The sequence below is a fragment of the Eleginops maclovinus genome, chromosome 7 (genome assembly GCF_036324505.1).
Source record: "Eleginops maclovinus isolate JMC-PN-2008 ecotype Puerto Natales chromosome 7, JC_Emac_rtc_rv5, whole genome shotgun sequence".
Taxonomy (NCBI): Eukaryota; Metazoa; Chordata; class Actinopteri; order Perciformes; family Eleginopidae; genus Eleginops; species Eleginops maclovinus.
The window spans coordinates 903,846-920,400 of NC_086355.1; the positions used below are offsets into that span (position 1 = coordinate 903,846).

General features: G+C 41.4%; 1 protein-coding gene across 1 annotated transcript; it reads right to left on the reverse strand.

Moving 5' to 3' along the window:
• Positions 1-1,818: 1,818 nt before the first annotated feature.
• itm2ba (integral membrane protein 2Ba) lies at positions 1,819-16,263 on the reverse strand. Its single transcript, XM_063887506.1, has 7 exons — positions 16,013-16,263; positions 7,292-7,423; positions 6,790-6,858; positions 5,714-5,863; positions 4,702-4,812; positions 3,060-3,210; positions 1,819-2,421 (listed from the first exon to the last, which is right to left on the reverse strand). Exons 1-7 carry the CDS (start codon positions 16,094-16,096, stop codon positions 2,333-2,335), a joined length of 786 nt encoding a protein of 261 aa, XP_063743576.1. The 5' UTR covers positions 16,097-16,263; the 3' UTR covers positions 1,819-2,332.
• Between the last annotated feature and the right edge of the window lie 292 nt (positions 16,264-16,555).

Genomic DNA, 16,555 nt, shown 5'->3' on the forward strand with positions numbered 1-16,555 from the left:
ACGGACAGACAGACAGACAGACAGACAGACAGACAGACAGACAGACAGACAGACAGACAGACAGACAGACAGACAGACAGACAGACAGTTTTTGATAGAAACGTAGAAGAAGACAGCCGCTGTCTTCTTCTACGTTTCTATCAAAAACTGTTAAATTAAAGTTTTGTTATTTAAAATAAAAGGGATTACAAAGGAAATGTGTATTGTTCCTGTTTTGTATTGTAGCCTATGGAAAAGTCCCTCTTAAAAAACAACACTGTAATATTTTTACACCAGACCACCATTACATGTTTCATCTCGCGCACCCCCTGGTGGCAGCTCGCGCACCCCCTGGTGGCAGCTCGCGCACCCCCACAATTTGGGAATCCCCGCCATAGAAGATCCACATAGGTAGAAGTCCAACGCAGTTTACTAATGAATATCACGACACAAAAAGCACAATAACAACAATTTAAAGTAAAATCACACAAAGATATAAATTAACAGCATTTTACATTAAATCAAGTGTGTAAAAGCTACTCATGAATTGGCAAAAAAACGACAATAAATAAATAAATATGTGAATGTGTTTTTATTCAAGGATAAAAAGTTAAAATACAGGAATGAAACTTTATTTACATTAAAATCACACTTCATTATTTCACTCAGGCATGCTGTGAGTTTCAGGTTTCACTTAAATCTAAAAAGGAAACATTTTAAGAACATGTTGAGACAGAAATCCAACTTTATGTCTGTGGTTTTATATTTGGAGTTGTTAGCACGCTAACATACTTATTATTATAAACAGAAACACTGACTGAAGGGAAAGGGTCAGTAAGATGTGTGAGACGTGTCAGCAGTCAGGACACAAACCTCTGAAGCTTGAAGGCGACTCCACAGCGGCCTCCTCTCCCATGATCATCAACTTCTTTCAGGAACCAGTTTCCACCAGACCACAGGGTCTTGAGGGGGTAACAGTGTACTAATACACACAAAAACAGTGTACTAATACACACTAAACCTGTGTACAAATACCCCAAACACTGCATATTAATACACACTAAACCTGTGTACAAATACCCCAAACACTGCGTACTGATACACACTAAACCTGTGTACAAATACCCCAAACACTGCATATTAATACACACTAAACCTGTGTACAAATACCCCAAACACTGCATATTAATACACACTAAACCTGTGTACAAATACCCCAAACACTGCGTACTGAAACACACTAAACCTGTGTACAAATACCCCAAACACTGCGTACTGATACACACTAAACCTGTGTACAAATACCCCAAACACTGCATATTAATACACACTAAACCTGTGTACAAATACCCCAAACACTGCGTACTGATACACACTAAACCTGTGTACAAATACCCCAAACACTGCGTACTGATACACACTAAACCTGTGTACAAATACCCCAAACACTGCATATTAATACACACTAAACCTGTGTACAAATACCCCAAACACTGCGTACTGAAACACACTAAACCTGTGTACAAATACCCCAAACACTGCGTACTGATACACACTAAACCTGTGTACAAATACCCCAAACACTGCGTACTGATACACACTAAACCTGTGTACAAATACCCCAAACACTACATATTAATACACACTAAACCTGTGTACAAATACCCCAAACACTGCGTACTGAAACACACTAAACCACAAATACCCCAAACACTGCGTACTGATACACACTAAACCTGTGTACAAATACCCCAAACACTGCGTACTGATACACACTAAACCTGTGTACAAATACCCCAAACACTGCGTACTGATACACACTAATGAAAGCAGACACAGTTTGTTTTCCTGTTGTTTTTATTGTGTTGGTTTGGTCCTATCTTTAAAGAGGTCATATACACAAATGAGTACAAGAAGAGTTATCCAAAACAAACGACACAGAAAAGATGGATGACCCTCTGAGGAGAAGACGTGGAAGCTCTGCTGTGATGTCGTGTTTAGAACCAGAGGAACGCTCTGAAGAACAGCTGAAGAGTATGAATAGCTCTCACAGGAACAGGAAGCGTCTCCCTGCTGCACACACCAGGCTCTCTAAATCCTCCCACATCTACCCCTGGCCTATTTAAACACATGCTACAATCGCAGTTATTTGGATTACAAAAATTTAGCAGATTTTTTTTGATTATTTTATGAAAAGGTTCCCAGGAGATCCCCGTACAGAAAAGTGGAAAAAAAATACACCTTTTTTTTTTTAAAACTCTCTCTCTCTCTCTCTCTCTCTCTCCCTCCCCCTCCCTCTCCCTCTCCCTCCCTCTCTAAGAAGAGGAAATAAAGGATTAAAAACACACACAGCTCAGGCCTCGCAGATCAACGTCTCCACCACCACCTGGCTCTCAAAGTGACGGATCTTATGGCAGTTCAGAGCCTCACGCTTCTGCAGACCTGAGGAGCAGAGGAACGCCCGGAGGGTTAGGGTTCACAGGATAGTTGCGTGTCCTAGTTAGGAGTTGGTATGTATAGATATATAGATAAAGAGAGTGGTGCAAAAATCAGCACCAAAACCCAGAAATCACTCATCACTTCTTGGTCTCTCAATGGTTTCAGAATGTTGCTATCCTGAAATAAGGTCTGTCGCTAACACAAGCTGAAGAGATTCCTGTTCCACGACATGAACCACCTCAGTCCACGGGTGAATTTAAAAACGGAGGTTGCTAAGAAGTATAAATGAGACGACTAATCGCCATCACAGCGCGCTGGGGGGAGTGTGTTTCTTATAACTGGTAAATGTCCTTAAAAAGCCATCCATTAGTGGAGCTGCATCTTGGCAGCATGGTTAGCTTGCTCATGCTACAGAGGTCACTGTAAGCTGGTGACTGAATTAATGTAAACATGCCAATTTACTTGATAAACTATACAGACTATTTCCATGCTTGGAGAAATGAGTAATTAGAATTGATGCGACTGAAGCCACAACATTTCAAGGGCCTTAGAATTTGCATGTTTACATTTCCCTGACTTAACCAGGTTTTTAATGACCGTGCGAACCCCGGTGATATGAATGAAAGGCGTCCTGTGCCTACCATAGATGCGGTCGCGGTGCTGCAGCTTGAAGGTATCCTTCCAGCGGCACAGGTTGTAGATGAAGTTTCCGAGCTGCTGCACGTCCTCCAGACGCTCCGTCACTATCATCTCCTCGTGCATCAGGTACGACTGAGGCAGGTAGGTGCCGGCCTGCAAACAACGATCACAATTAATGCATAAAACATTCAAAGACACTGATGAGTAAAACCTTTAGCCTAGCTTAGAATAACGCTGTGAATAGATGATATAGGTAATCTTAGCTTAGCATAGAGTGCTGAACCTGGGGTCCGGTCGAAATCACCCAAAAATCAGCTCCTATGGTCTATCTATCCTCTGTTCCTGACCTCTGTGTGAAACGTCCCGGGGTTAAGGAACAGTGGATAGGAGAACTCAACAGCACTGAGGAACAGAGGCTGCTTTGAGAACCCGACTGAGCGACACTATCCACGTATTGATGATGAAGGCCGTCATTAATGAGCGTCCGCTGTGGGGAACTACAGCTCCTCTAAAGCTACTGAGAGCCTCTCCTCTGCACCGTGCTCTCTGATGGTGCTGTTTCTGCTTTATGAACCAGGACAGCAGAGACAGATACCCTGCATTACAAAGCCCCCCCTCCGGCCTCACGTATTAACTCACATGAATCCAATAGGTGTGATTATATGACATATTTATAATAAATACAAATGAGTTATAATAAACTAGTGATGCCTTCAGCTATCACTTTGGATATCACAGTTCAACATGTAGTACAGAAACCCCACACAGCTCAGAGATTCTGAGACTCTATTGGATCCTTTCAGTAAAAGTACCGTTCATATTTCTCCTTTTGATGAATCCAGAGCTGAACGTTCAGAACCAAGCTCTTTGGAAAGTTACGGTATAAGTTTTGAACTGCTTCATCAGCACCGTAACTTTCATCAAACGCATTTCTCACAGTCGGCTGTTTCCGTGAGCGGCCGGATGCTGCGTCACGGTAAATGTTGCTGCAAGGCATTGTGGGACAGCATGTTCTCCTCTCCTCTCCTAAAGGAAGGTCCAGTGTTTCCTAAAGGAGGTTATAAAGGAAGCTTCAGAGCTCCTTTCCTCTCGTCTAGAATTCCAACAGCTCTTATCATGGCGACCACTGAGGGACCTCAGGGTCATTCTGCTCCGTTAGGAACCTTCCTAAGATAGACTGACTGTTCTACCGGACCCCAGGTGGAAACTGTTAGCCTAGCTTAGCATAGAGTGCTGAACCAGGTGGAAACTGTTAGCCTAGCTTAGAAAAAAGACTGGAAACTGATGGGAAGGTTAGCCTAGCTTAGAGTGCTGAACCAGGTGGAAACTGTTAGCCTAGGTTAGCATAAAGACTGGAAACTGATGGGAGGGTTAGCCTAGCTTAGCATAGGGTGCTAAACCAGGTGGAAACTGTTAACCTAGCTTAGCACAAGACTGGAAACTGATGGAAACAGCTAGCCTGGATCTGTCCATAAGTACCTCTGGAGAAAGAAAGCAACACTTATCAAGAAGGATTTCTTACAACGGGACCCACTGTACGCAATCAAGATGATAAAGCTGGAACTCTGATGATGTCACAGAGACACACATTACTGATTAACAATATCTCTGTAGGATAACAGCTGACGCTTTCAGGTCTTTCACCTTAACGTTGTTGAGCAGCTCCAGTAAGGTTCGGGGGGGCATCACGATGGAGGTATTGAGCGGGATGACGTAGCATTTGTTCAGACTCAGATCCAGGTAGGCCGTCATGTTCTGACACACAAAACACACAGAGAGAGAATATTAGTATGTGGTTTTATTGCTCGATTTCAATCACACATCTTATCTTTGGTCTTTGAGGACCTGGATAATACAATCTATTATTATCAACTGTTTTTGCTTCCAACTTCCTGTCAGGGTAAATATCTGATATAACTGTATTTGTTTCATCAGATTCTTTCTTTAACTTCTTATGTTCCTATACATATGTTTGTATTATTCTATCTTTGTTGGACATCTTACTTTAATATTTAGTTTTATTTGCATGTATATTGACTTTGCCCTGTGCTGTATGTACCTGCACATACCATTACATATATATCTAGGGTTGGCAATTGAATGCGTCATTGTGGCCTAACGCATTTATTTATTAACGTGGAGAACTTTTTAGCGCGCATTGACAATTTTTGTATTAATATTATTATTAGGTCCATTGCTCACTGGACCCGAACACACATACAGACTAACCATGGGTCACAGGAGGGGGTGGGATGTTGATCAGTCTTGGATTAGGATGGGCGTCATCACACGTCTCAACCAATGAGAGCTTAGGGGCGGGCCTTGGAGCACAAACAGTTATTTGTAACCACTGCAGTTTCCCTACACCTGGACTCTGAGGGTAACTGGTTCTTCTATAACTAGATACAAACGTTGAACCATGGCTTGGGCAAACAGCTTTGGTTTTAAATTTGATTACGTTAATTAATGTTGAGATTTAGAAGAAGTATTTCACGTGATATTGTATGTTTATTTATACCGTTCTGTACATTTCCTATTATCCCTGTTTCACTGTTGCTTTAATAACTTTAAGTGTGACCCGCTCTTTTAAATCATGTCACAGCGGAGACATGGAGATACCCGTGGTGTTTCCGTCTTCCTGAGAGCTTGGTCTCACCCTCTGGAAGTCGTGCACGATTTTGGCCGGGTCTCCCTCTCCGAACTCGGGCACAGGAACGTTGATGAGCGCCACCTGCTCCGACTCCAGGACCTCGATCCTCTGCTCCAGTCGCCACAGGGGCATCTTGTGGGGAAGCTCCAGCTCCATCTGAAACCAGTTCAACCAGTTAAAGCAACTCTCTGACGGTTATACAGTCAATCAGTGTCTTTGTTCTCTCACTGAAGGACAAGAATGCAGCTTCAAAGACAAGTCTGAACCACGCTGGGAAGATTTAAATGTCTTATATTATCCAGTTTCAAAATGTTATGATCGAGCTTCAAAATAATTCCTGTGAGGCTACTGTTGCTTCATGATTTTTAGGCTACTTAAAAAAAAAGGACAATTCCTGTCAGACTCAAAAAAATACAAAAACACACTGCCCGGCCAAAACAGGTCCCCAGCCTGTGGGGGGCAGTGCTATGATCTGGGGTTGCTGCAGTTGGTCTGGTCTAGGTTCAGCAACGTCCCCAAAGAATGAGGTCAGCTGACTCTCTGAATATCCTGAAGGACAGGTTATTCCATCCATGGATCTCTTCTTCCCTGATGGAGCGGGCATGTTCCAAGAGGACAATGCCAGGATCCATCGGCTCAGACTGTGAGAGAGTGGTTCAGGGAGCATGAGACATCTCTCAAGACAAAGAATATGCAATGATCACCTATCCTGCAAACTCCTCTTCTTCATGTCTCTTATACAGCACATATCTATGTGTTTAGAGACTGAACTTCTCAAGAGCAAAGACCCCCCCTCTCTTTTTGTCCTGATCTCTATAAAAACCAGTCTGAAAATCAGCTCATCAGATTTTGGCCACTTTGCAATGTTTTTGGTTATACCATTAGCCAATAACCAACCAAGTTTACCCACCCCCCTGCCCAGCTTATCACCTGGATCTCCATTGTGTTTTTTATCACCTCTCAGAGGGGAGTGGCCAGCAGCAGCTCATTAGCATTTAAAGCTACAGACACAGAATCAGCTCTTTAGGAAGGGGACTGAAACAGAGATTAACAATCTGACGACTTGAAAAGCTTCTTCGTACCTCATCTTCCTCTTGCATCATGTAGTCTTCCTCACGGTAGTTCATTCCGCACACAAACACCTGACCATGCTGCAGAGAGACGTTAGAGAACCAGGATGAGGAAGAACTCTGGGTATTTGATTAAGAGACATTTTCGGTGTTTTATCAACAGAGTAGATTTTAGGATAAAGTGTCGTCTCGTATGACGCAAAAACAGAAGAACTCAATTAAAGACAATGTAGGGTATCGCTTACTACATTGTATCCTAAACAGGCAATAGTTTAAGAATAACTTGGACAGTTTGGACAGTTTTTGGGGTTCAAATCTAAATCTAACAAGCCATTTGTAAACTACTGTCCACATAAGCTATAATGCTAATTAACGCAACTTGTGCTAATATACATTTCTGTCATAAAGCTTCTCAACATTTCCGGGTTCACTACGAGCTGCAAACAGACTACTGATATTTCATCTGTGTTTAATTCACCGCGTTTTCCAGCTCAGCTATGGCTAGGTGTCTCACCTCCAGGATGTAGTAGCGGTACAGGTAGGCTCCTCCCACAACGACCCCTGACAGCATGAGGGCCAGACCCAAACACATGCACCAGCACCAGGCCCGTGACTGAGGACGCCGCAGGGGGACGGCCTCCACATCCTGCAGGAGGTAGAGGAGGAAGAGAAATAAATAGTTTATATTCAGGATAAGGGATGAACCAATTTGACATTTTTTTCAGCCGATTCCTACAGTAAAACTGTTGGCGGTAACGATGTCGATGTTTTAATGTAACTTATAAAAGGACAGTAGGATATTGTGGACTAGGGCCGTCTATCCCTTTAAGAGAGAGAGAAGGGGATACGTGTGTGGCACATGCATGTGTTGAGCGAGAGAGAGAGAGAGAGTGCAGTATGTTTCTGGAAGTGAATAGGAGTTGCAGCAGTATAACAAAGTCACAAAGATAGACAACGGCCTCCCAAGAGCAATGAATGTTGGATTTCATTTAGGATCCTGAACCACTAGCTACACGGGGCGGAGGTCCTGCAGCCAAAATGTCTCCCTGACACCGGCAGCAGTTGTTAGTAAAGCAATGGGGGAAAATGCAGCTGTAACAACTTCATAAAGCCGACTCAGCGTTTTATAAAAAACCTCAGAGCTACAGGAGGAAATCTGATGTCCGACCTGCCATTTAATTCAACAGACAAAAAGTCCAGAATGTTGTGTAACTCCAAAGAGGAACAATAGTAGAGGAAGTGAGGGAGGAACTTTTAAAATGCTCGACAGGCAGAAACATTTCCTGATCGCCATCGACTCCGAAGGATTGAAAAAGAGGGGTGGCAAAATAAAATAGAAATTAAAAGTTTTAAAGTTCATGTTGAGCGTCTTATCAGTGTTTACTTCTCATACTGCCTGTGCTGCAGCACCTCTTTTCACCCTGTGTCTGAAACCAGAGCCCAGTCTGCAATGATTGGTTAGCTGGTCGGCTTTGTTCTCGCTGGTCAACTGCTTAGAGATGTCCCGCCCCTTAGCCTACCACGTACAGTGTGCTAGAGCGCTAGCCAATAAGGGTGCGAGTGTTCCGTAGAGATGTCACTCTGTTCCGGAACACACCATTTACATGCCACAAAAACCGGTATGGAAACATTACAGCAGAGGGAGAACCACACACAGCAGCAGGGTCCCTTTAAGAAGTGTAGAAACAACATACTCCACATTTTGTATTTCATCAACAAGCTATGATTTATCTGATGCTCCCACATGTTATCTATTATGCAAGTTTAATGATCAGCTGATAAACACTGCCCGGCCCAAAACAGATCCCCAGCCTGTGGGGGCAGGGCTATGATCTGGGGCTGCTGCAGTTGGTCTGGTCTAGGTTCAGCAACCCAAAGAATGAGGTCAGCTGACTCTGAATATCCTGAAGGACAGGTTATTCCATCCATGGATCTCTTCTCCCCTGATGGAGCGGGCATGTTCCAAGAGGACAATGCCAGGATCCATCGGGCTCAGACTGTGAGAGAGTGGTTCAGGGAGAATGAGACATCACTTCACACATGGATCGGCCCCCCCAGAGTCCAGACCTGAACCCCATTGAGAGTCTTTGGGGTGTGCTGGAGAAGACTTTGATCAGTGGTCTGAATCTCCATCATCAACACAAGATCAACAATTAATGACAGAAATAAATGTTGAGACGTTGCAGAAGCTCGTGGAAACGATGCCACAGAGAATGCGTGCCGTGAAGCTGAAGGCGGTCCAACGGATATTAGAGGGGGACCTTTTTTTGGCCGGGCAGTGTATTTTAAGAGCGTCCTCAAACAAATAAAAACTGGGTTTTATTTGTTTGAGTTTCCATTTTTCCCGTATTTGAAACAAGAGGGTGCTTCATGTTTCACAACGTCATAAAACAAGCCTCAACGGGTGAATAACCAGCCTTTCAACACACACACACACACACACACACACACACACACACACACACACACACACACACACACACACACACACACACACACACACACACACACACACACACACACACACACACACACACACACACAGTTAAAAGAAATGTAAAAATAAGTGTTTTAAAAGAGAAAAACATCTTTAAATGTCCAATTGTTGTTTGCGGACAAACCATAGAGTGTGTGTGTGTGTGTGTGTGTGTGTGTGTGTGTGTGTGTGTGTGTGTACACGGTTTAAATATATGATTATTCTTCCTATCCTCTGACGCTGACATGGTTCAGTCCTCGGGTAAATGTCCTGAGAGCAGCTTGTGTTTCTGTCTCTGGAAACAGGTGAGTATCAGGTGAGTATCAGTGTCCAGAACAAATGATTCATTCCACTGAAACTCCATCCTCTGTATACTGTGAGGGCAGAGAGGAACCTGACACACTGCAGTCAGAACAACACTGCTTAGTTAGGAGATGTTTAGGGGAACACCTACAAACATGCAAAGCTTCACTGAGAGGGGTGGTAGTGGCGAAGCCCATAGGGACTTGCCCTGGGAAAGACCAAGTGCTACCGTGGTGTCCCTGAGCAAGGCACCGTTCCCTACACTGCTACCCGGGCGCTGTACATATGCTGCTCCTCACACTAGGATGGGTCCGATGCAGAATGTAAAATTTCCCCTCTGTGGGACGATTACGGGTATCCTTCTTCTGAACATTTCCATCACACTGACTATAAACCAACATTAAGGCTGATACTGAAAGTAGTACTTTCCAATTAAGACACGTAGTACCTCGATATAATTCAGGGTTCAGCAGAATCTTCAGAATATCTTCAATTGAGGGTTTTATACTCAGTTTTATAACAAACCAACTAGAGATTATTGCCCAAACCCTGCACTTTAACTCGAACCTAACCTAATCTTAAATTCAGAGGCTGATTACTATTCATAAACACTTTCACTCATATTTAGTGAAAACATCACCACAGTATGAAACCCTGGTGAGAAATATCACCACATATCTGTGCTATCTGTTGCTGTTAGTCTGTATCTATGTGTCGCATATTAACTGGGTGAAGGGTGTCTGGGGTGGAGGTAGTTTATTAATCTCTCTGCTTCTTGAGTTTTAGCGGTTGGCGTCGCTGCTAACCCTCCCCAGCTGAGTCTCTCTGGGATTTAAAGTAATCCTCTCTCTGCAGACGATCAGACGACACACAGCAGGAGAAACAACCCAAGAAGAAGAAGAAGAGATAATCCAGTAATGAACATTAACGTATAAAAGTATGTGTTCTCCTGTAACAAAAGTCAGACGTCTGGGAGGAATACTCCATATGTTGGATCGTGTCTGTTGTTTTGAAGGAAGAGCTCGTTACAAAACAAAGCCTATTATTGAAATGTGTGCAGATTCAAAGAGGAGCCACTTTCCGTTTGAGGGTCGATTTGCCTGCTAATTCAGCTTCCTAGATGTATACAATTCCTTGCTATTTAATAGATATTGCAATACAGACGGTGGAATATCCAAATCACAGGCGGGAAATATATATTTACTAATGATAAAATATAATTGAAAACAAAAATGGTGTTGCTTCTGACATATATCCGGATGTACAAATTCTATTCGTCATGTTGGGTAAATGTATTTGTTTGGTGAAGGTCCTTAAATTAAGAACAAAACACCATGATCAATACATGTTCAATGGTACTATGACTAATGCTGCTGTTGTAAAAACAAGAGAGAGGCTGCAACTAGAGCAAGCTCGGTATTTTATTCTGACAAAATGATGAAGCAAATATATCGACTAATTGTTGCAGACACTTCCATAAGTCATCAGTCCTTTATGAGTCTCCCGTGTGCACCAGCTGCGATCTGGTGTCACGTTTTTCCATTAGTCGACTAATCGTCTCTTTTTTTTCTTGTCCCAAAATGGTTTCCGTTTCAAAGGCTGATAAAGGTCCTTATAACAGGAGAGTACGTTGTGCTTGACGTGCAATATAAAACACAACTGTAATAATTTACCGTTGAAATATAAAGTAAACTTTACACCTAGAAAGCGGTCCGCCCCTCAGCGGTACAGACGCTCCGGTGAGGATTCTTAATGTGTGTGTGAACAAGCAGAGAGCACACACACTGAGCATTGACTTCTGGTTTCTATAATTCATATCTGAATATAACAACCCAATACATGCTACACAGGATACAGCGACAAATATGCTCATTGGCAAAAATCCCTCCGCACATTACGCCCTGATCCTGAGATGAAAGCTGATGGTGTCCTGAGCTCAGAATGATTACACATCACAGGTTGAGGTCTGTTGGTACAAAGCTAGGCTGCTGCCTGACTCACTGCTGCTGTTTTCCTCCGAGTCTGAGGAAGGAGCCCCCGTTGTCGGGGATAATAAAGCTCCGTGTTTTGATAGGATGGCCTGGATACGGAGGAACCTTTTTTCCAGCGGAGATTGCGAGTCACCTTTGGGGCTCGTCCCTTACTCGCTCAGAAGGATCGCACACACTTAGGATATCCTGCCCGACAAAATAACGTAAGGACCAGGCACAGCTCTGAATGAAGTCTGAGGGTGAGGAGAAGGATCTTGAAGTGGATGCGTTGTGGGACGGGGGGCCAGTGGAGGTTCTGCAGGACAGGGGCGATGTGGTCACGGGAGCGGGAGCGGGTGAGGAGACGGGCGGCTGAGTTCTGGATGTACTGGAGTTTACTGAGGAGTCTGGATGGTGTACCATAGGATTAAAGAGTGGTAAATTAAAGTACCTCTTAATCATTTACAAACAATTTGGAGTTTGACAAGATTTCTGATATTCTAAACTAAATAAATACAAACAACTTAAGCAACAGATTCATAAATAATCACTACATGAAGCTGCACACGTCACACATACAACAATCAGACATTCTCAGAGTGAATAGAGGGTTTGAGTCTTTGGTAATCCTTTCTGATGGACAGTCAGCAGAAGTAAAGGCTGACTCATCCTGCCTGTGTGTTAATTGAGCAGATCTCATTAACGAGGATTTACTGTTTCAAACGAGCAGATTTTTAATTAGCACAAAGTTGAACTGAGGTCAGTAAAGTAGATTAAATACCCATTAACTCAAATGTACTCTGGATTAAATAACAGAGAGCATGTTTAACTAAATGAGTAAAATAGTCTGAAAAATATTAACTTTTTGAAGACTTAGGAAACATTACGACTAAATAAGTCATTAAATATTGAAAAATAGCAGGATTTGTAACGTTTTGAGCTTCTTTACTCAAGAACTCCCCTGTTCTGTATATCTAACTATATTTTGATATATTTTTATTATTCTACTTTATTTTCTCACTTTCTAAATTGGGATTAATGCCTCAGAATAAAACAAAAACATAAAAATGTATTGGAGTAATGATCATTGATTGATCTTCGAGGGGAAAGTTCACAAGCTGTATATAAAGTAATATATGTAATGTACATGAATCCGCAACCGTTACCTGTTGCATCATCAAACTGAGGAACATGAGTACTTGTATTTGATTAATTAAAAACATGTCTCATTCCGCACAGTTGGTACTTTAATGAATACATATTGATACCTTTCCTCTCTAGTTAAATGCTGAGTTTTGCACTGTGGCTTTGAGGTGTTTTAAACCGTTTTGAGCCGGCTCTATTTCCTGCTGCTATAAATGTCTGAGCCCCGTCTTTAGCTGATCAGTTTATCTCAATTCAACCCACTGAACACAAACTGCTTCAGGGGAATTAAAACAAGAGCAACAGTGAGATGCATGATGATAATTATCAGGGTTCTGTGTAACGGGTAACAGGGGCATTGCTCCCTTAGCACACCAACAGTCAGAGGGACGTGTAAGACAACGGTTTACTGAAAATGGACCCAGCCCTCTTTTGAACAGAAACACAGAAAGAGAAAGTCAAAATGTCTGCTGATTTATTCCGGACTCTTATCGTTTTTCAAGGAGCTTTAGGTTGCCGTACCTCACATCATCTTTAGTTTCTGTTTCTGTTTCAAAGGAAAAGGTTGCTTTCAATTAAAGGGGAAATAATACAAAATACACATAATGAAATGATTACAAAACTGAGTTTCATTTCATTTGGATTCGGGGAATTTTGATCACATTCAGCGAAGTGACCGGGGAAACAGCGGAGGAAAAAAATAGGGGGTCTTTAGGGCGTCTTGCCTAAAACTAGGGCGTCCAATTTCTTATTGCTTTTAGTACAGGGCCAGAGGACGCCCAGACGCCCACCTGCCTAAAAGCCTGTGTTCAATCACATAAAAGGTGATCTCACACTTCTTCTGATCATTATTATGACTTTCTCTCTGGACAGTTTGCAAACGCTAGAGCAGATCATGAGTAATTAACACTGCGAAATCTTTGAGACCAAACCAGTTAAGAAGTTTAGTTTTAAGACTTGATGCTCGAATGGTAGAACACTGAAACCCTGCATAGTCTTTCGTAGTTCAAAAAAGGAAACCCAACCTAAACTTTCAAGGCCGAAAAAATGGTGTTGGTAAGTAAAGGGTAGACGTTGCATTTTCTCACATTGTATGACTCCATAACGGTTTAGTGTATAAAAGGTAAAACATTAGGTCATAATACACATGTTTTTGTTGGTTTTTTAGCACATGTTTAGTCATGTTAGTGGAAGATTTAGGCGCATGTCCTCGGAGGAAGTTTAAGGTTTTAATAGTTTTGCATAATTTAATAATACACAAACATAACATAAGAAACGGCAAGCTTATTTACACGAGGAGTAACAAGTAGGCTTTTCATCCTAACTTTGGAAAAAGCCAGAGTCAATAACACACAAACACCCAGGTAAATTAAAAACTCCACTGGACCAACTGCAAAACCATCACATCTGGAAAAGTTGTTGATCATACAATAGATGTGAGTGCACGCATTGGGAGAAACATGTACGCTTCTCAATGAAAATGAGGGGATTTTACATCTCTGTTGTCCCTCAAAGCCTCTGCGCGGAAATCTTTAACCCTGCACTTTGAGCCAAGCCTTCATGAGAAACAACTTCTTTCACAACAGGGCGGAGACGAGTTTGAACTCGACTTTGTTCCTGCACAGAGACAACACGCCTCAGCTGTTTGAACGGATCCATTACTATTCATCCAATCACTCTGAGCTCATACTTTAATGGAATCACATTCAAAGAGGCTCTTCTGACTCACAGTGTTCAGGAAACCTAAAAAGATGTGTATTCATAATTTTTACTGACATTTTATAGTTCTTTAAATCCCGGAAAAGAACCTGTTGCATAACTTCTCTGTGACTCCTCCTTCATGCAAGACCTTCAGACAGGAAGCAGTCTGTAACACCGAGGCTCAGCAGCCTTTCTGTCTCATCTAAACAACAAACTCTTCGTTTACACTGCGTCAGGGTGGGATAGTTTGCAGAAATGTGCAGAATATTGCAAACAAGTTATTTGTTGCAGCCTTAATTATACTTGTTTTGCATCCTGGACATTTATCTACCATGACTGCTTTCTCTTTTGTGATAGTGAGTTTTTATACGAAACATCCAGCTAATAAAACTGTTTGTCTTTGAGACCACAGAACATGAGATGAAGCAGCTAAAACATGAGCAAATTTAACATAAAGACCAAAAGAAAAACGGCCTTATTAAAAAGTTTGATGACCTTTAAAGACAACTGCTAAACATAAACTAAAAGCGTTATGTTTTGTATTCATCAGTAACGGACGTATATAACCAAACACCTGACTGGTACTTCTGTTTTTGAGCAGATGAACTTCCTCACAGCAGTTTCACAAATACCTTTTATTATGCACATTATATGCTGCCACTAATTTCCTATTTCTCATTTGCTTTGCTTTGTTTTGTATTTGCTATTTTATCTTATATGCTATGTCAAGACTCATCTATTTCTACACACACTTTATTTAGTTGTATTGGTGTGATTTCACTACAACAGCAGCTTACTCTTTTTAATGGATTGAAATGTATAAAACAGCAACCGATTCTGACGATAAAACAAAGTATACAAAATAAATACATGAATAAAATAACAGAAAGTAAGACTATGCAACATTATCATACATTCATTCAGAAACTCTATAATATAATCCAGATTTTATTTCAGTTCCTACATTTAAATAGATATATAAAGCTAAAGATTTGGTAAATTTGAGAAAACAAATCATCTAAATATCACTATTTATATTTTCCTGATTTGTCGGATTTTATTGAGTTACTTTATCTGTGTTTGTTTTGTTATGTTTGTACTTAAATACATTTCAAAAGTATTACAAATGAAAATGTAAAATAAATCATAGATATATCAAATTAAACAACAGGTTTTCATTAAATCAGACTATAACTCACACAAATAAATAAGCAGTTAATAAGTCAAATCTGAGAAGGGGAAGTACAACTTATTATGCAACATTAACTCAAACTAGATGAGCAACCTCTTTAAAACAATGCACATCTATTTAATAATATGCATTGAACCAGGAGAAATACCAAAAAGGTGCAGACTAATTTAAAAGGTGTGAAATAGCAGTACACAATTCGGACTATAAAACCTAAAGAGATGCATACAAAATAAATAAATAACTAAAATGGGAGAAAGAGGAAGTAACACTAATAAGATTGAAAATGAACAAAAAGCCCTTGAAAAACCTCTATAAAACAATGCCGATACATAGTTTTTCGGGGTTTAAGTAAGTACCTGTTAAGAGAAATACTGTGGTTTTATAAACTGTGTTTTCTTCCTGCAGTTAGCTCCATGTTAGCATTAGCACAGTTAGCCATTTTCTACTCACTTTGTCCTCTTCGGGAATAAGAGTTTCGGCGTCCTTTTTCACATCCTTCTGGGCCAAGGCGGAGTTAAAAGACACTTTAACCATCCTGGAAGAAACGCTGACAAACTCCAAAGATAAAACACCTTAAAAACCGTGAATAAACTGAAAGATTTGCTACGAAGTGAAGAACTTCACTTTCTCCGGCCAAAGTCTGATCTGTTGTGATAACAGTCAAGCTGCGCACTGGCCTACTGCGCAGCTTCTGTTGGCTTTCAGAATAAAAGCATAATGAAGGAAAAACCAAGAGGTGAGAGAAGTACTCAGATCTACATCAAGTCCACAACAACCCACAACGAACCCGCAAACACTTCAGATGCTGATTCATATTAACATCCGGCTTTCGAGGGCTTGTACATTTAGGGTGTAATAATATGCCATATAGTGTTTTGCTTATCAGATTAAAAAACGAATACATTCACTGATGTGGGTGAAGTATATCTTGTAGTGATGTTTGTGAAGATGATGAAGAAGTCTCCGGAGACACCAGCTTGTATATAATAAGGT

Bases quoted from the DNA above. Each gene is read 5' to 3' on its own strand.
- itm2ba (XM_063887506.1), bottom strand. From the start codon at position 16,096: ATGGTTAAAGTGTCTTTTAACTCCGCCTTGGCCCAGAAGGATGTGAAA. The intron at 7,424-16,012 runs GTGAGTAGAAAA...TACCTCCTGCAG, and splicing joins TTATTCCCGAAGAGGACAAA to GATGTGGAGGCCGTCCCCCT. The intron at 2,422-3,059 runs GTAGGCACAGGA...TCTGCTCCTCAG, and splicing joins GCACCGCGACCGCATCTATG to GTCTGCAGAAGCGTGAGGCT.